The sequence below is a fragment of the Suricata suricatta genome, chromosome 3 (genome assembly GCF_006229205.1).
Source record: "Suricata suricatta isolate VVHF042 chromosome 3, meerkat_22Aug2017_6uvM2_HiC, whole genome shotgun sequence".
NCBI classification, from domain to species: domain Eukaryota; kingdom Metazoa; phylum Chordata; class Mammalia; order Carnivora; family Herpestidae; genus Suricata; species Suricata suricatta.
In genome coordinates this window covers 122,981,908-123,001,841 of record NC_043702.1, presented here as the reverse complement: position 1 = coordinate 123,001,841, position 19,934 = coordinate 122,981,908, and the positions used below count along the sequence as shown (strand labels likewise).

The 19,934-nt window shown below is 44.7% G+C and overlaps 1 protein-coding gene across 1 annotated transcript in view; it reads left to right on the top strand.

Annotated features, from left to right (window-relative positions):
- Positions 1–740: 740 nt before the first annotated feature.
- LOC115287082 (protein ELYS-like) overlaps positions 741–19,934 on the top strand; it is a 61,030-nt gene continuing 41,836 nt past the window's right edge. The window contains 8 exon segments of the mRNA XM_029933352.1: positions 741–807; positions 810–857; positions 3,096–3,349; positions 6,581–6,761; positions 10,674–10,881; positions 12,593–12,709; positions 17,376–17,460; positions 19,253–19,403. Coding sequence (XP_029789212.1) covers positions 741–807; positions 810–857; positions 3,096–3,349; positions 6,581–6,761; positions 10,674–10,881; positions 12,593–12,709; positions 17,376–17,460; positions 19,253–19,403 — 1,111 coding nt within the window.

The window sequence follows — 19,934 nt, the reverse complement described above, 5'->3', positions numbered from 1 at the left end:
ATGTGCTCCTATGCCTCAGCACTTCTTTATCCCTTGGGTAAATCCCTAGCAGTGCTATTGCTGGGTCATAGGGGAGTTCTATGGATAGTTTTTTGAGGAACCTCCACACTGTTTTCCAGAGCGGCTGCACCAGTTTACATTCCCACCAACAGTGTAGGAGGGTGCCCGTCTCTCCACACCCTCGCCAGCATCTATAGTCTTTTGATTTGTTCATTTTAGGGACTCTGACTGGTGTGAGGTGGTATCTCAGTGTGGTTTCCAGATGGCCAACAGGCACATGAAACGATGCTCAGTGTCACTCATCATCAGGGAAATTCAAACCAAACTCAATTCTTGAGATTATTGTGTGTTTGGACATTTTTTGTGGACTTTCTCCCCGTCCTGGAGCAGTAGTTTTTGTAAAATGCATTAGTTTTTCCTGGTTGTGTGTGACGTGTTCTTGAAGGGTAGTTCAGGCAATAAGTTGAGTTACACAGAGTCAGGCTTCAGACAGTCTGGGGAATCATGTGTATCCTTAGGCCATCTGGCTCGATACATCTTTACTCTCCTAAAGCTGTTGGGAAACATTTTATGAGGAAGCAGGACCTCAGACCCGGAAGCACACGAAGTGCACTTTATAATCAGATTTTAGTTTTCGGGTGTTTACTTTCGTGTGGCTGCTTTTTCCGTTTGTTCTTCTGGCTCAGGCATCTTACGATCTGAATGTAACGTCGTCTCTTACCCCTCCTTACAGCGGAAGCATGCGAGGCCTAACAGCCCAAGTGACGGCTCTGCTGCGCTTGCCGGAGGTGACAGTTCCAGCCTGTGCGGAGACGGCGTGAGCTCAGCATGGGGGCTTCGTGGCAGGCTCGCTGCGGGTAAAATAACGTTACTGGGCGTTTACTGATGTGACGGATTTGTGAGAGGATAAGCAGCACGTTTTGTAATTTCCCTGAACGTGGGAGAAGACGGTGCCGCCTGGCTGTAGGGGTCTTACCTAAAGAACCAGCATCACAGCTGCTTGTGTAATAACATCTGTATACTCGCGAACACATTCTTAGTGACTCTTGGGTGGGTTTTTTGCTTATTAAAAATACTGTGCGTTTATAGCTTTTATACTCTATATACACTGTATCTCTTGGTATTGAATGTTTAGTATTCACTGTTTATATTTAGAAGGTAGAAATAATAGACAGCTGTTATTTCTTTATAATCAGTAAGGTTTAGTGGCAGTGAGTTTGGATTAGAATCTAAATAGTCTTATGAGTAGAAAAATCTGACTGTAGGCCCCGAATAATACCCAGAAAGTCTTATTTCTTACTTCCATTAACTCGAACAAGATCTTCATATACAGCTTCGATTATGTAACAGAGCAGAAAACCGTAGCAGAGCAGCCGTTCAGTGGTGGAGTTCAGTCTGTTGAAAGAGGCTGCAGGTGAGTTTCCTGAAAGTGAACTTCCCAGGCATCCACTCTGACGGGTAGACCACGACCCCTGTCAGCCATGCAGCTATTTACATTTTTTTATTTTTGTCCTTTATATTTATTTTTAATAAACAAATAAATAATTACAGTTTTTCCCACAACGTGTGAAAAAGGATGTGTAATTCTGAAAAGTCACATGCCTGTGCGTGCAGAGCTCTGTGAGGAGCTGTATTATGTCCTCCCTCAAATTCACCTGTTGTCCTAACAGTGCCTCACCAAGTGACTGTATTTGGAAAGAGCAGAATTTTTTCTTTAATTTTTTAAAATGTTCTTTTGAGAGAGAGAGAGAGAGAGACACACACACACACACACACGCACACACACACACACAATAGAGTGTGAGTGGAGGAGGGGCAGAGAGGGAGACAGAGAATCCAAAGCAGGCTCCAGAATCTGAGCTGTCACCACAGAGGCTGATGCAGGGCTCAAACCCACAAACTGTGAGATCATTACCTGAGCTGAAGTCAGACACTTAACTGACTGACGCCTCTTGAAGATTAGAAGTAGTAACAATACTTACTGTCTGGCCAGGCCCTGTAACAACTTTGCCCTGAGGTAGACAGACACTGATGTGCACAGCCAAGGACCCTGCAGGTTAAGTAACTTGCTCTCAGTTGCACCGAGAGCAGGTGGTGAGAATTCTCTCTGAATCCAGGTGTTCCGGGTGCCTGCTGTGCCATGCTATTTCCTTTCCGTGCAGAGCCTCCTGTGGCGCTAGCCGGGTGTACCCACCCGCGTACTTGGGTGCGTGGTAGACATCACAGATTTAAAAGTTACTGTTCACCCAGCGATCAAGGGGAAATCTGAGTCTGTTCTTGATTCTTGGTTTACTTACCTCCCCGTATCTTCATCAGCAAGCGCATCCTGTCAGGCCTGTCTCCAAGACGAGTCTCTAGTCAGTCCGCTTCTCCTTACTCGTGGTCCCGGCCAGGCCTGGGGGGCTCGTCTGCGCACCGGTACCCTGTGCTCGCCCTTGTCCTTTTTCTGCTGAGCAGCGAGGGTGACATTTGAAAACCTGCATCAGATAGGTTAAAAACCTCCCGTGACTTTAACACTGTGTGCATACTAAGACCAGACACGACTGGTAAGGGGCCCAGAAGGGCTCCCGGTCTTTCCTGTTGTCACACTAGTCAGGTCTTCTCAGTTAGATTTGGATCTCCTCGGGGACAGAATCTTGGGTTACGTTTTGTGAGCCTCAGAGCACCTCGTTTAACTCCTGAGGTACGACGGCGTGGAAATGTGAGTTTCGGGGTGAGCCTTGTGCTGCCCCTCTGGCTGCAGTTCCCGTAGCCACACGACCAGGGCAGGTTGGTTAACCGTGTGAGGGTTCTGTTGCTTTTTCTCTGTGTTGAGGTGTGACGGGGACTAAAGGAGACCGTCTGTTTTAGCCTATAGCATGGTGCCTCTACCCAGCGGTTACTTTCTTATTGAGGTAAGAGTTGTTTCATGCATTTCACTAGTCTCCAGACCACTGTGCTCTATAAATGGTTAGATTTCACTTTGGAGGGGAGGCATCAAGGTCGAGATAACGAGCCCTACGTCATATATGTAAAACGTCTAACTTCTGTTTCTGTGATATACATTGAAATAAGCAACATTTTTGTTCCCCCCCTCCCCGCCCCGCTCCTTCTAGGGAGACACGCACTTGCTTGCCGGGCTTGTGGTCCAGAACTCCAGGTAGTGAACTTCCTGACAGGGGCGCGGCTGTCTGCCCATCGATTCAGGGGAGCGGATCAGCAGCCTCCCACAGTCCTGGCGATGAAGGAGTTCTCCTGGCAGCAGAGAGCTGGATTGTTAATCGGACTAGAGGAAGCGGAAGGGAGTGTTCTCTGTCTGTATGACCTTGCCCTGTCCAGAGTGGTGAAGGCTGTTGCTCTTCGTGGAAGGGCAGGTGCCTGCGTTCAGAGCGGACCCCCTGCCCGTCACACGGGTGTGTTCCCTTCGGGAAAATCCATCGATCAAGCTCTGCATTTTTATAATTACTTTACTTTTACGGAATTGTTATTTTCATTAAAAGTTCAAAATAAAGAGGTTAAAGGCAGTATGTTATCAAAAGAACTTAGAACATTTTATGCTTGCTTAAAAAATTGCACATGAAAATAGGGGTCACTCAAAGTGTTCTGATTTTTTTTTTTTGGTATGAAGAGGATCATCTGAGTCTCTTCAGCTTTAGTTGTGGTTTATGAGGATATTGGAAGTTTCTATTAAAATATTCATTACTATGGTGTTTCCTGGTTTTTTCTTTTTTAATTTGAGACTGTAGCCTGCAGCAATATGGAAAATACGTATTCACTGTTGTTTAAGAGTTGAATATATTTTTCTTAAGAGTCAAATAGTATTTAAACAATGGATTCATTTTAAAAAAATTTGGTGGGGGTCACCTGGGTCGCTCAGTCGGTTAAGCGTCTGACTTTGGTTCAGAGGAGTCTCTCTCTTTCTCTGTCTCTCAAGAATAATAAACATTAAAGTTTTTTTAGTTAAAATTTTTTTAATTAAAACTTTTTTTTAATGTTTATTCATTTTTGAGAGACTGCGTGGGGGAGGGGCAGAGAGGGAGGGAGACACAGAATCTGAAGCAGGCTTCAGGCTCTGAGCTTTCAGCACACAGCCTGACATGGGCCTGGAACTCACGAACTGTGAGATCATGACCTGAGCCGAAATCAGATATTTAACTGACTGAGCCACCTGTGCGGCCCTAGAATAGAATTTTTAAAGTTAAAAGGGAAGTAAATGTCAAAATACTATGTTTTCACACTTTGCGGAAACTGACTCAGTGGGCAGTGGTGGGGTCCAAAGTAGTCATAGCCTGGTAGCTTCAATGTACTTTCCAGTGCTTATTTTAAAGTTAGGATTCATTTAGCAGTTTATTGAGTGCTTACTGTAAATCAAGCTACATCCTGAGTTTTGGAGAAAAGCAGAACTTGGTTCATACTGTTGAAAAAGCCTGTAATCTAGTGGGAGGAGACACATAATAAGATTACAGCCTAAGTAAAGTAAGTATTTTGATCAACTCAAGCATATGGAACATGGAAACACCTGGGTAGTTTCTGCTTGTAGATTTGGGACATGTTAGGCAAAGAGATCAGCATGTAACAAGTCCTAGTGCATGGAGCATTGAGGAACCCGGCGTATTTAGAACGGTTGTGGCAGCGAACGGAGGAGGTGGCGTCTAGAAATGAGGAGGGTTTGCGTCCGGCTCAGTACTGACAGCTCAGAGCCTGGAGCCTGCTTCAGATTCTGTATCTCCCTCTCTCTCTGACCCTCCCCCGCTTGCGCTGTCTCTGTCTCTCAAAAATAAATTTAAAAAAAATTTAGAAATGGGGAGGGTTGAGATAGTGAAGGGACTTGTTTGCAATTGGTGGCCTCCACCTGTAGTCCTTGGTGGTCATTTTAAGGTGAAAGCAGTGCTCTAGTATAAAAAGCTCGTCGGATAGGAGTGGGCTCAGGTAGACCATGATAATGCACTGGACCCGGGAAATGACTGTAGAAGTGGAGAGGCCAGAGTACATGCAGGAGGTAGCACGGCCCGGCACCGTCAATCATTTGGATGAGAGTCATTGAGAAGGAACAAGGGGGAGGGGGTCCTGGTTGCTCAGGTGTGTGGATGGTTGGCATCGCAGGGAAGAGGGAATATAGAAGGGAAAGACCGGGAAGGGAGTGACGGGTCCCTTCGGAAGAATCGGTCAGCTCGTTGAGTTTTGGCTGGGGCACGGTATCCCCTCTTAAATCTGTTTGCTTTTAAGTGTCTCATTTTAAAACGGATAAGGTACCTCCTCTCTTAATTCATTCAGTATTTGTTTGAGGAATGCAAACTGGGATAGATTTCTTGACCACTCTGAGGGAATTGAAGACACTGGGCTTTAGTATTTGTAGACGTTATTATCATTAGTTAGACAAGGAAGACAGTCCATGCAATCACAGCTTTCAGAATTAGAAACACCGTAGAATGTTTTGTATGCCAATGAAACAGAGACAGAGCCAGGCTTTTATCTGTAATGATGAGTTACAGCCTGAAACAAACTTTACTCTGACATGAATGCATAAACCATCGATAGTAAATTTCCTCTTTCCGTTCTAGGCCATTCCTCAGTGTTCCAATAGAAATCACTAAGTACTTAATTATCATATGTCATACTCAATTTATTTTTATTTTTCTTAACATTTATTTGTTTTTGAGACAGAGAGAGACAGAGCTTGAACAGGGTGGGGGCAGAGAGAGAGGAGACACAGAATCTGAAGCAGGCTCCAGGCTCTGAGCTGTCAGCACAGAGCCTGACACGGGGCTCGAACTCACGGACTGGGAGATCATGCCCAGAGCTGGGGTCAGCCGCTTAACTGACTGAGCCCCCAGGCACCCCGTCATACCCAACTTTTGTGAATTAATAGGGAACCGAAATAAAGCTGAGTATCAAATAAAATACAGACTATTTTTAGGTACAGACATTTAAAGTTTGACTCACGAAAGGATGGGGTAATAACGTAACTCCATAATGTAACTACAGTATGATTTTTTAAAAATTAATTTCAGTCCTCGTTAAATGGCAGTGATCCAGTTACTGCCACAGGTTAGTGTGGCGTCCACTTGAATATGGTCTTTTTAAAGGTTAGACCTCTTCAGGCTTTAAGACCTAAACAGGACTTGTATTTTGAAGGAGTAAAACCATAAATTTTTCTGGAATGATTTCTTTTTACTCTTCCTCCGTAGAGCAGGCTGTATGATCGAGGAGTAGCTGGTTGACAGCTTTAAAGAGAAAAATCTAGGATTGAGTGCAAATGACCCCAGTTAAACTGTCTAAGCTTCAGTGTGCTTCATCTGTAACAGGTGTAATTGCACAGAAACCGGTATCCAAGGTTACCATGAATGTTACGTGACCCAGTTAGACAAGGCCTTGCCTGTGGTAAGCTTCTGATAAACAGGGACTTGTGTTTTTTTTTATGGTGAAATAATGGTGTCATTTCTATTGTGCCTAAAGATTTCATTACGCTATTCAGATCCACAAGTCGTGCAAATTTATAATTCTCTATCAGAAACTGTTTACATCTGTCATCGCTAAGAGCCTGCTCTAACCTCCAAGTCTGTTCCGTTGCATCACTGTGTTTTCCACTCTCTGCCTCCAGGTGACCGCTGTCGAGCCTGTCGTGAACCACGGTGGACCCAGCGTAGGCACCCAGCATCTGCACCCCAGCCTGCGGTGGTTTTTCGGTGTGGTGGCCGTGGTGACTGACATCGGGCACGTCCTCCTCGTTGACCTGTGCCTGGATGACTGGTCATGCGGCCAGAATGAAGTGGAGGCGTCAGGTAATGGTGGGGAGCTTCGAGCTGAGCGCTTGTGCATTCCGATGCAACGGACCGGTGTTCCTTACCACTGGAATGCGTTTATGTGTGTGTCTTTGTTTCTCTTACGGTTTGGACCTGTTGTATTAGTGTTTGGGGCCTGTGGATACTTTTGCGTGAGTTATTCTCTTTATTGATGAGGTTTGAAAGTAGGTCTTGAAAGAGACTGAGATTCCCATTTGTTCGAGATCGAACTTGAACAATAGCTGTCCTTACATATATGCCAGGAGGTGGGCTGAGGGCGTAGACGGTATCAAATTACCCAGTGTGTCGGCTCTTGCACCCTGTATTTGGCACACTGATTCCATGCCTACGGTAAGACCGAGTCAGAAATAAAGTGACATAATAGGAAATAACATGGTAATGGAAGGTTTTCTTTCACTAAATAACATCCTAAAATAGGACTAATGCTACTCAGATTTTAAAAAGTGAGGAGAGACAGTTTCCCTCCTTTAGTACTAATGCCTTTATTTGTAAATCTCTTTCTCAAGTGCTTTCAGTTCTTCATCTTTGATTTATGGGACTTTTACAAGATGGGCTTAGGCAGGGAGGAGAGCTACCCTAAACGCCTTTCAGAAAATGTTTGTGTCCTACAGTTTCAGGAGAGAACCATTGAATCTTGTTGAATGTCAAAGTAGTCCTATATGAGGGCACATCTATATCTATGGATCAGCTAAGAAAGATACAAATAATCATGATTTTATCCCAATTTGTAACGAGCATAACTATAAAAATTGTCAGTGTATAGTAAAACTGATTGTAACTGCAAGTAGTAAAAATTACTTTTAACCAGAAATTTAAGAGCCAAATCAGATTTCTGAACAAAATTTTAAATTTTACAGATTTATGTAATATGACTTGAAAACACTTGATTTGGCAGAAATAATAGCCACATGTACACTTAAAAAACCAATCCTGGGGGCACCTATGTGGCTCAGTCAGTGAAGCATCTGACTTCAACTCAGGTCATGACTCACGGTTTGTGAGTTGGAGCCCCGCATCGGGCTCTGTGCTGACAGTTCAGAGTCTGGAGCCTCTTTCAGATTCTGTGTCTGCCTTTGTCTCTCTGCCCTACCCCACTTGTGCTCTGTCTCTCCCTCTCTCAAAAATAAATAAACATTAAAAAAAATCCTCACAGTGACAAAAACTGTATCTTCAAATTTGATATGTACAAAGACCTGACTGATTAACTCTGCATAAAGTTAATGAAAAGAATTGACTCACAGAATTCATAGAAACTGAAAGTCAATTTATAGACTATTAGAAATGCTTAAACTGCCTTTACAGAAAATTGATAGAGGAATTAAATAGTCATGATGGGCTTTGTTTCAGAGTTTTGTAGATCGTATCCTTCTAGATGTAAGGCTAATCAGTATGCTTGTATTCATAATTAAACTCCGTTTAGACCAAAAGAGTAGAGTTAGAACACCCTTTATTTCTGAAGTCCACAATCACTAGTGGAACTGAGCGCAAGGATCCACTCTTTGGATTGTGAGCAGAGATCAGAATCATTTCCCAGTTATAAAGGATTATAAAGCCATTGAATAAAAAGTTGGGGTTTAATACAAAATATATTTTGTGTGTACAAAAGTAATTTACAATTACAGTTATTTGGACTTTAATACACATAACCTAGAAAATGAAGTTCCTGGTGTTTAGTATACGATATATACTGTTTTACAATTTTTCCAACCTTAATGGTACTGTACGTCTTCCCACATCAGTATAGACAGAGTCTGTCTTACCCTCATGAGTAAGTTTATATTATTCCATTGTATGAACTATTTATTCTGGCAAAATTTAATCACTGGCTCTTCTCTGGAAAAATAATCAGAAGCAGAAGGGATTGAGAGGGGTACAATGTATGACCTGCCCGTCTCCAAACCAGCGTTGAAGGCACCTGCCTTGCACAGTGGGTATATCACTGTGCGGGCCTGAGTGGTTTTCCTTTTTATGAAGGCTTGCAGACATCTTCAAGTAGGTCAGAAGAATATAAGAATTCCCACGTGTCCATCACCTAAATTCAGGTCCGTCTTCAGAAGTTACCACATGGACGTCTTTTATTTTTCCTCCTCGCCCACCGTTGCCTCTGAATTCATATCAAGCAGATAAGGGCTGTTTTACTACATGGTCCTCATGCCATTCCCAGTCCTAACTATGTTAATAACAACTCCCGGATGTAATCTGGTCACGAATCCGTAAGTCAAGTGGCCGTGATTGTCTCTCAAGCATCGTTTTGCACTTGTATCATTTGAATCTGGGTCTAAACAAGGTCCACGTGTGACAGTTGAGTTACGTCTCCTGTCTCCTTGAAAGCAGAGCAGTCCTCTGTCTGTCCTCTCTTTTTCTCTTTGTAGCACTACTGCCTTGCTGAAGAAGAAGTTAGTTTATCTGGTAGAAGGCCCCACAGTTTGGAGGTACCAAGGTGTTTTCATGTGATGTCATTTACATTTTGCGTTCTCTGCGTTAGTTCTGACCAGAGTCAGACGTGACGTTTGGCAAGGCTACCTTGGAAGAACTGGGTGTGTCGTGCTGTATCACATCAGGAGGCACATGGCATCCCGTCTCCCCTTGTGATGAGTAGGTCCGGATGATGACAGCGTGATTCTTCCTTGTTAAAGTTTCCCCTCAACCTGGGTTACCGATGATTCTCATCCGGGGTGACATTTGCCCTCTAGGGGATCTTTGATGAGGTCTTGGGGACATTTTTGTTGTTCCTGGAGGGAGATGGTGCTTGTTCATGGTGTCCGGTAGACAGAGGCCCGGGGTGCAGTTTACCATCCTACATGCATAGGGCTGGTCCTCAGCCCAGACTCCTCCAGCCCAGTGTCAGTGGAGCCAGAGGTGAAAAACCCTACGCAGTTGTTTCATCCATCGTGGCTATTACCTCAATCTCTCCATTCATTAGGGGATATAGAAACAGTGATTTTCAAATTCTGTTAATCTAAGGAAGGATTTTCTCACTGACTAGGGCTGTTTGTTTACCTTGCAATACAGTTTGTACAGAAAAGGATAAATGCTTGCTATTGCTTTAAGTACAAATTTTCAGAGTAAGGAGCTGGTACCAGGGACTCACAAGGGTTCAGGAAGGTCTTTTGAAGGTGAGCAGGGTGGGAACTCATGAGGTTTTACATACTTAATGCATTTCATTCAATCATTTTCGTTGTTAAAAAAAACAACGTTCCTTGTGTAGTCTGACAAATCCCTTTAGACTTTGAAGGCTTCCTTGATATCCGGCACAAGGTGAACTAGGCTCATCTCCTGTATTTCCTGCCCCAGACCTGGAACTGGCCACTTCTCCAGAGGGAATATTTAGGTGCTTAGTTTGAAATGTCAATAAATAAACCACCAGCTTTATTTATGATTAATAAGGAAATTGTTTAATTCTTTAAAAAAAAAGAGGAGTGTCCTTTAGAGAATATTTGAAATGTGCCATGAGAGTTTTAAAAAATTACATAGCTAAATGTATTTGGGTTTTCTTGTTGTTTCCTTTACATTTTATTTGTTTTTGAGAGCCAGAGCATGAACAGGGTAGGGGCAGACAGAGAAAGAGACACAGAATCTGAAGACAGGCTCCAGGCTCTGAGCTGTCAGCACAGAGCCTGACGTGGGGCTCGAGCCCACGAACTGTGAGATCATGAGTTGAGCTGAAGTCAGACGCTCAACCGACTGAGCCACCCAGGCGCCCTGAATGTATTTTGAAAATCATAGCATTTAGATAGATGTGGGCGGCCGTTTCATCGTTGAGCATGCTGTGCGTTCGCGGATCCCATTTTCAATAGCCCCAGTGGCTTCAGGTGCAACTTGACTAGCAGGTGACACATTTGCTTTTATGCTCTTTACGACTTGCTGATCTCACTCACTTTGCGTCTCCAGACCTCGAAGTTGTCACCGGCACTCCAGCCGAGGTGGCGCGCGTCAGAGAGACTGCGGTGCCGGCAGGGCGCCATCTGTGCTTCCAGCTCGCCAGCCCGTCGGGGACAGCTGTGTCGGCGCTCCGTTACATCAGCAGGACCAACCAGCTGGCCTTGGGCTTCTCTGATGGCTGTCTGGCTCTGTGGAATTTGAAAAGCATGAAAAGAGAGTAAGTACAACTTCTGCCTCTTGTTTGTTTATTGGTAGCCGCTTCCTGAAGATAGCTTGTACTCAGGTATTAATAGTTTAAAATTAACGAAACGAGAAAACGGTAGGATAGCTTAGCAGTGGAGCGATATGGATAATTTCTTGTTGCATGAAATCATAACCCGGATACGCTAAAGGAATGACTCAGCGGGTGAATGTAGGTCGACTTCTTTCAGTGTGCATGTCAAAGGCCCTTCAGTGATTGTGCTGTGCCATTTGCTAGTAAGACACCGCTCTGTAAAGGTAAGCTACGGATTTATGGGGTATGAATTCTGTCAGGAGTGCTTACAGCCACATGTGTAAAGTAGTAGCTAATGGTTCTTGGTGGATGGAAATATAGGCTTTTATAAGAACAAAGTTAACGGGGCGCCTGGGTGGCTCAGGTAAGCTTTTGACTTCGGCTCAGGTCATGATCTCACACACAGTCTGTGGGTTGGAGCCCCGCTTCGGGATCTGTGCTGACAGCACAGAGCCTGGAACCTGCTTCAGATTCTCTGTCTCCCTCCCTCTCTGCCCCTCCCCTACTCTCTCACTCACTCTCTCTCAAAATAAAGACATAAAACATTAAAAAATATAAACTAAAATCAAAGTTAAAAGATACCATGTTTTGAAATTTTTATGCTGTTTAAGTTTTTCTCAGTTGTATTGATAAGTTTTGAATTGGTATTTCTGGTGTTCAGATTGCTGAAGAGGCATGTGGCTGGCTCGGTCGGTAGAGCGCGTGACTCTTAATCTTGAGGTTGTGAGTTTGAGCCCCATGTTGGGTGTGGAGATTATGTAAAAAAAATTTTTTTTAATGAAAAATCTTAAACATGCTGTGGAATTAACCCTTTATTGAGGAAAGTAGCCCTTTTTTGAGGAAGGTAGCAAATCAGCATTGTAGACTTTTAATCCCTGCAAAGAGTTAAGTAGAGGGCCCATTTTTCTGGTAAGTTGTCAATTTAATACTCATTTTTTTCCAAGGCATACTGGAATATTTTCTCAAATAATTTATCTTGCAAAATAATCAAAGGTTGTCACTCTTCCAAACTTTCTGTTTTGTTCAACAAATTGGTACCTGCCTGGCTCATCTTGGTAATAAATGTGTACCATATTCCAGGTTCAAGGTGAAGGAGAAAGAGGAGGAGGAAAATAAGGTTCTCTCCTCTCAAACCAGGCCCACTGCTCACCATCACATTCTTTGATAAAGTAGAGGATTACAGGCCCTTAAAGTACCTTTAGCCCTTGCCCTCCTCAAAGTTCTTTTTTTTTTTGGTTGGTATTTGCAAAGTACCAGCGATGGGATGGCAGGGCTGTCACCCAGGTCACCCAGTAGTCCCCATGGCAGGCCACCTCAGCTCTCTGTGCTGTCGCCCAGTAGCCCCCACGGGAAGGCCTCCTTGGCTCCCTGTGTTGTGCGGAGGGTTCTGGTCTCTGAGTTGCTCCCGAGCCTGTGCGGCCGGGCCTCTCCATGCAGTGCGGTGTCCCAGGCGACCTTGCAGGGGTTTTAGCCCTTTCGGCGCCGCACCCACGGAGAGCCGAGACCTCGGACGCCCTGCGTATTTTTGACAATCCGACAATCGCATGACCAGCAGTTGCTCTAATCGGAGATTCTCCCACGAGACCCCTGATTCTTCATGAAATCCCCACGGAAGAGGATGAAATGGACTCCTTTCTTTCTGTGCCCGTTGCAGGTGCCGCACACAGCTGGAAGGGGGAAGGGTTCCTGTGTGCGCGCTCACCTTTCAGGAACCGGAGAACGACCCCCACCATTGCTGTTACCTGTGGGCCGTTCAGTCTACACAGGACAGGTGAGTGGGGCCCGTGGGGTTTGCAACGACAGCGGCCGCGGCAAACCTCTTTTGGAAAGCTCCCTAGTGCATTGTCTCTGTTCGGCGGCAGCGACATCCTTCGGCGGCTTAGCGGGTGGTGGTTGAAATGATCTCGAAGGTGGAGGGATTGCCTCCACACGGTCCAGAACGCTCTGAGGGGCCAGAAGGACCTGCGCTCTTCCCGGGAGCGAGCCAGGGCGGGCGGCGGCCTCCCGTGCTCTCGCGTCGCCACGTCTCCTTCCTGTCTGCTGGGTGGGCCTCTCGTTTTGTAGACTCCAGCTCTGTCCCTGTCCCGCTGTTGGCCTGGCCACGTAACCTCGGAGCATTCGTGTGGTTATGTTTTACTCTGCCACGAGGTCTAGTTTTGTCCCAAGTAGAGCTCGTGAGAAATCTTTCAGCTGAGCTCTGTCCAGTTCAGCGCGCTCAGTTCCAGGGCTGGAATGGTGGAAGGATTGATTCCTCTTTGTTTCCCTTGATGTTTCATTTCCTCCTGGATGATTAGTGAAGCAGCCGAGCTTGTGGTACAAAGGCCGTGAGGATGAGAACCCGTTGTTCCCTGTACTTTCTCCTCCTAAACCCGTCCCACCTTGGGCTCTGGGAACCTGGATTGGGGTCTGGGTTTTTTTTATTAGATGTCCCCACTCGGTGGTGCTTTCTTACCTTACTCTGTGGTAAGGGATGGAAACGAAGAATTGATTTGCTACTTTTGAAATTTGTCATCCGAAAAAATACTGAAATGAAAACACGGAGACCGCTATTGAGCTGTCCTTCACGGAGTCCAGTCCGTGTTTCCATCCGTCTGAGTGCAGTGCGGGCAGCAGCCTTTTGAGGGTTCAGACTGCTCTGGGCTGTTCAGGCAGGGCTTGGGGAGGGGGGGTGAAGGGGGGGAGGTGGATGCAAGGGGACTTTCATCGAAAGGATTGTTGTGTTTGTTTTTTTTCCTCCTAGGATTGCCTCTTAGGATGAGTTTGATTAATTTATTATTCTAAAAAGATTTTTTTTAACATTGTTTTTTGAGAGACAGACAGAGTGTGAGCAGGGGAGGAGCATGGAGAGAGGGAGACACAGAATCTGAAGCAGGCTCCAGGCTCTGAGCTGTCAGCACAGAGCCTGATGTGGGGCTTGAACTTGGGAATGGAGAGAGATCTTGACATGAACTGAAGTCAGATGCTTAACCAAGCGAGCCACCCAGGTGCCCCACTTTATTTATTCTTTATGTGGGTTTTTTATTTTGCCTTTTCTAAATTTCCCCACACTAAAGTCTAGAGTTTTCTCCTCTTACTTTGGAACCTGGTGAATAAGTCTGAATTCTTTTTTTTTTTTTTTTTTTTTTTTTTTACCATACCACTCTTAATTCTTTTAATATTATCAGTAAGTGATAACCACTCTGTCCTTAGAGTCAGAAAGCTGTCTGAATAGTCCCTGCTCTCGATTTTCTTGTGTAAAATCCTCATGAACTAAATGCACTTCCGTGAGTCCTTTTTTGAGGTAGTTTTCAGAGCTCTACATCTGACTCTTTGACTCACCCCCCGCCCCGCCGTCAAAAATCCGCCTGTAACTTTGGACTCCCCCAGAACTAAACTACTTATAGCTAATCGTTGACCAGAAGCCTTACCGATAATGTCAACAGTCAGCGCGTATTTGGTGTGTTGTATGTGTAACATACTGTATGCTTGTAACAATGCCTAACCTTTTGCTTAATTTTCCCTGTATACCTATGCTGTGCGGTTCATCTGTGAGTGTTTTCAAATTCTCACACCTTGTCAAAAAATTTCCCATTGTATTTATTGAAGAAAAACCTGTGTGCAAATGGACCTGCACGGTTCAAACCCGTGTTGCTGAAGGGTCAACCGCATCTGCACTTGAAGCACAAATGAATCCCTGTTTAAAATGTGGGCAGAATATCCTGTTTTCTGTTTCTCTTATGGTGACGCCCTGCATTTATGTCTCTTTATTATGACAACACATTGAGGAAATAACACCTGGGAATAATTCTCTTATGACTTCAAAACCACTTTCTGGTACTCTATATATCATTTTAATGGGGCAGGGTTAATTTATTTGGTAATTTGGATGATTTATTCTGACCTGATTTGCTTTGTGTTTGTCAGTATTACTGATGGGAGATATTTTTGAGAATGGTATTTTTGTGGTCCTCTAGTCTTTGACTTAAATTCCTCGGTCATGGGCCTCTTTGAGCATCTGATGAAGGCTGGGATCTACACTGGTGTGTGTATGCGATACAGTTTAAAGCCGGATTTCTGACCTGGGCTCTGCGGGGAGACAAAGTGCAGTGTGTGCGCTCCTGTGCGCTGTCAACAAGATTGTTTCTGTCTGTTTATATGGGCATGTGAACAATACATAATTCAGACACATACGTACTCGTATATGAATAATACACACATATGTATACAAATAATACACATACAAACAACACTCATACACACGGAGCGTATGTAATACTCATACACATATACACAAACATAAACAATCTAGTTTACAACTTACAGGAGCTCACAGACTGCTCTTTGTGTCCCCGCAGACCCCAGGTCAGGAATCCTGCTTTAAATCACTCTTAGGCTCATCTCTCATTTCACAAAGTTGTGTGATTTGACAAAGGCTCTTTTTCAATCCCCTAGTCGACTTTGCCAGCACCTTATTGGTAGTATAAGTAGGTGAAAAAAAGTATAAAAAGTCTAAATCAAAAAGATAGATGGCGTGGTCCTTCCCTTTCACCACCGGAGTGATTATGGAAACGGGATAGAAGTGGGAAGAAGAGAATCCCCGCAGAGTGACTGCACCACCACAGGGTTCCACGGGCACAGGCCCCGCCCTCGCCACAGTGCCCATCGGTGATAAAAGCCACGTCAATTTTGTAACACGGAAAAGTGAATGGAAAAGCTGTCTGGTGTCCCTTTATTGGTTGTATGCAGTTTATCCTGTTTAATATTTGGTCTTTTCGAGGTTATTTGTCTTTGTTTCATGTCTGTGTGTTTGCTCATTCGATGTAATTATCGAGCACCGAGTGTGGGCTGGTGACAGTCGGAGATATGTAGCAATGCCTAACCAGTAAATCTCTGTTTTCTTGGCCGCTGTAATCCAGTGGCTGTATTTCATGAGTAGATCAATGCACATATTTAATTTAATTGCAGGTAGTGATGCTAAGACCAGAAAAGTAAAGCTGGTGGAGGAGATACGGAATGTGTGATGTAGGGAACTGCTATTGTAGATCACGTAGTTAGGGAGCCGTGACTGAAGTCTGATGGGCCAGGGTGGCAGGAGAGCCATGGGAGGATCTGGAGGAAAGATGGCAAAGGCCTTAGAAAAATGTCCAAAGGAAAAGCAGCAAGAGCAGTGAAGGGTAGAATGCAGAGCAATCGTGGTTGAGGTTGAAAAGTAGATCTGGTCTGTAGAGGGCCCTGGAGGTCGGGGGAATGTGAGTGTTGAGTTTGGTCGGCTCTACCAGCCCAGTGAAATCATTTCTGGTGGCGCGGTCTATCTAAGCATGCGTACTTGTTCAAACTCCTTTGGTGATTCTATGAATAAACAACCTAGCCCAGAGTGAGAATAGCTAGAGAAGAGAAGAGAGCCGGGAAGCCTTCTGCACTCAAGAGATGACCGAAGTTTGGGAAGCAGGGGGCAGAACGGCCAGCAGGGTAGGGTAGAACTGAGGGTAGTGTAGTGTGGGGACCATGAAGCCACGGTGGTATCCGTGGAAGCCAAGTAAAGTTGGTGTTGTAAGAGACATCAGCCAGAGAGACTAAGAATTCCAATTCAGACAGTATGGAAATATGTGCTCTTAGTACTGTGTGCTGTGCTGGAGCCGTGCACGGTGATCCGCTGTCTGCTTTCTGTCCGTGCTGTGTAGCCTGTGTGCGGTGGGACAGGGCAGTCCCTCACAGGCTGGAGAAGGACACCAGGAAGGAGGAGCAGAGGACGTGCTGGCCCTGACCACGGGCTTTCTGTACTTGCCATGGGATAGTTCTGTTTCCATCCAGTGGCCGGATCTTTGGCCTCGTGCACCCAGTTGCAAAGGAAGCTGGGAAATGCAGCCTATTTTTGGCCACCATGTGCTTCAGGAACACGTCCCTGTGAAAGAAGGGCAGGAGGATTGTTGGGTAAACAGCTAGTGTCTCTGCCACATTAACGGGTCACCTAACGGTTGCAAACAGCATCAGCTTAAGCTAATTAGAATCAGTTAAAAATAAAAATCAGGGGCGCATGGGTGGCGCAGTCGGTTAAGTGTGCTACTTCGGTTCAGGTCATGATCTTACAGTTGAGGAATTCGAGCCCCACATCAGGCTCTGTGCTGACAGCTCAGAGCCTGGAGCCTGCTTCAGATTCTGTGTCTCCCTCTCTCTCTCTGCTCCTCTGCCACTCACTCTGTCCTCCCCCACTCATGCTTTCTCTCTCTCTCAAAAGTAAATAAAGATTTAAAAAATTAATAAAAATAAAGTTGGTTATGGTTTTGAAGGACTGCATTTTGTGAAAATGACCAAATAAAATTAAATTGTTCACATTGACCTTAGTTTTGTCCTGTGCACTCAGTTGTATATCAGACAACAACAAACAGATGCTTAATGTATCAATATCATATTTGGTGTTTCTTCTCAACTAATCTGTTTCTTTGTTTTTTTTTTTTCAGTGAAGGGGATGTTTTGAGTTTACATTTACTTCAGCTGGCTTTTGGTGACAGAAAGTGTTTGGCATCAGGACGAATCTTATATGAGGTAAATGGGACTCAGGATACGGTTTTATTTTTACCATTTTGTCATTGTTTGCCTTTGTCAGTCTTTGTCCTAAAATAGTAACATATTGAAGAGTTATTCCTCTATTCAAGTGAATAACGTACTCAGAATATCATGACAAAAGTGTTAGACGAGGGGGTCCGAAGCCCAGCTGTCTCACTGCGGCAGCGCCCTTCACTTCCCCAGGATTGTCCTCCTCTAAGACCCATCTTGTGACCTAATTGGTACCCAAGAAAAACAGCTCCACGTACTAGAGCAAGAGCTCTAATATCAAGCAGTAAGCCGTGGGGTGACTCTATCAATAGTCTTAGGGTGCCGGGCTGGGTCGGTTAGTAGAGTACAGGACTCCTGATCTCGAGGTTGTGGGTTCAAGCCCCACGTTGGGTATAGAGATTACTTCAAAATAAAATCTTAAAGAACTAAATAAAAATTTTAAAACATGTTTATTTAAGAGAGGGAGAGGGAGCGAGTGAGGAGAGGACGGATGGAGAGAGGGGGATGCAGGATCCAAAGTGGGCTCTGTGCTGATAGCAGCCAGCCTGATGCGGGGCTCAAACCCATAAACTGTGAGACCATGACCTGACCTGAAGTCGGACGCTCCACCGACTGAGCCACCCAGGCGTCCCAAAATTTAAAAAAAAAAACTTTTTAATGATCTTGCCACGTAACAATTGTAAAAGCAGGTAAATGCATTAGCCTCTCCGATGGCTGTCCTCCCAGCTGGAGTCGTGAGGAAGAAGTGTGCACTGACGGCCGTGCGGGCCGACTCACCCCTGCTTCGGGAGAACAGGCTTTCGGAGCCTAGTGTTTGTGGACATGTGGATGGGCTTTAAAGAAATCCACGAAGTCTCTGAATTATGTGTGACATTTTTATGATTAATGGGGAGATTTCTGGGAAGAAAAAAATTTTAATGTATTTTTATTTATTTTTGAGAGACAGAAAGAGACAACGTGAGCAGGGGAGGGTCAGAGAGAGAGGGAGACATAGAATCTAAAGACAGGCTCCAGGCTCTGAGCAGTCACCACAGAGCCCGACACGGGGCTTGAACCCACAAACCGTGAGATTATGACCTGAGCCAAAGCCAGATGCTAAACCAACTGAGCCACCCAGGCGCCCCTCTGGGGAGAAAGTTTTCATAGCTTTTCTTAGATAGAGTCTTAGAGAGATTGATGAGCAAACACAATTTTAAGAGCTGCTCCTCTAGAGCAAGAATGTCACTGAGAACACGGGGACAGGTTTGCTGGCCTGGACTGTATCTGTGTATAATTTTTCTGGTTAGTCCAGTTACACTCCAGAGTGCAAGGTTCCCATGTTTGATAACGGCTTTAGAAGATGTGTTGGTAACTGTTTTTGAGAGACTTAAATTTTGCCTTTTGTGTCTTATGCTATATAAAATCTTAGGGCCCTCTTCAGTGATTTGTTCTCTTTATTCTTTAACTTTTTTGTATTTCCTTTGTATTGTGTGAAAAATCTTTAAATTTGAAGAACACTTATTTTTTATATATTTGTTTTTTAAAGTTTATTCTGAGAAAGAGTGGGAGGGGCAGAGAGAGAAGGAGAAAGAGAGAATCCCAAGCAGACTCTGCACTGTCAGCACTGAGCCTGATGTGGGACTCGACCTCACAAACCATGAGATCGTGACCTGAGTCAAACCAGGAGTCTGACCGTTCACTGACTGAGCCCCCCAGACACCCCAGATTGGAAGAACATTTATTTTTTGAATGACTTTTTGCTTAGAATTCTGTTACGATTTGTGTACGTTTTCTCTTCCAGGGCTTAGAGTACTGTGAAGAAAGATACACACTGGACCTCACTGGTGGCATGTGTCCTCTGAGGGGACAGACTAGCAACCCCAAACTGCTGGGATGCCAGAGCATAGAGACACTTCGATATCATGGGGACAGAGAGGAAGGTATGAATGAAGGTTGATTAAAAAGGGCTCTTCGTATGTATCATGTGGAATGCTGGATTTCAAGATTTATCTTCGCTTGAGACTTATGAGATCCTGCTGTTTAGAGTTCATACTCCTGGCAGTGAACAAACCGGGATACTAACTATGGAATTCGTGTAGGTTTGTATGAGACGCTGAGTGTTTCTTACTCTCCACATTGCTCTGCGGAACTCAAGAATGGAGTAGATTAAGAGACCCTTAATGAAGCGTATTTTGTATTTTGTATTTGTATTTGTACTTTGATCCAGCTCTCTATAAACAGACAGAAATGGTCTGAACAGGCTGTGAATGCTTCCCCTGTGTCGTTTTGAGACATGGTGGCAGACCTGCCTTGGTTGCCTCTAATTTTTCTGCTTCCTATCGTATCATCCCTTCTTCCTGGTCAACAGGCCTTGCTTCGTCACCATCGCAGAGAGTTTAGAATCCAGGATGGGTTCCCGTCCCAGCTGTGTCACTAGTTGTGACCTTTGACAAAGTATGTAACCTTTCTGAGCCTCGCTTCCC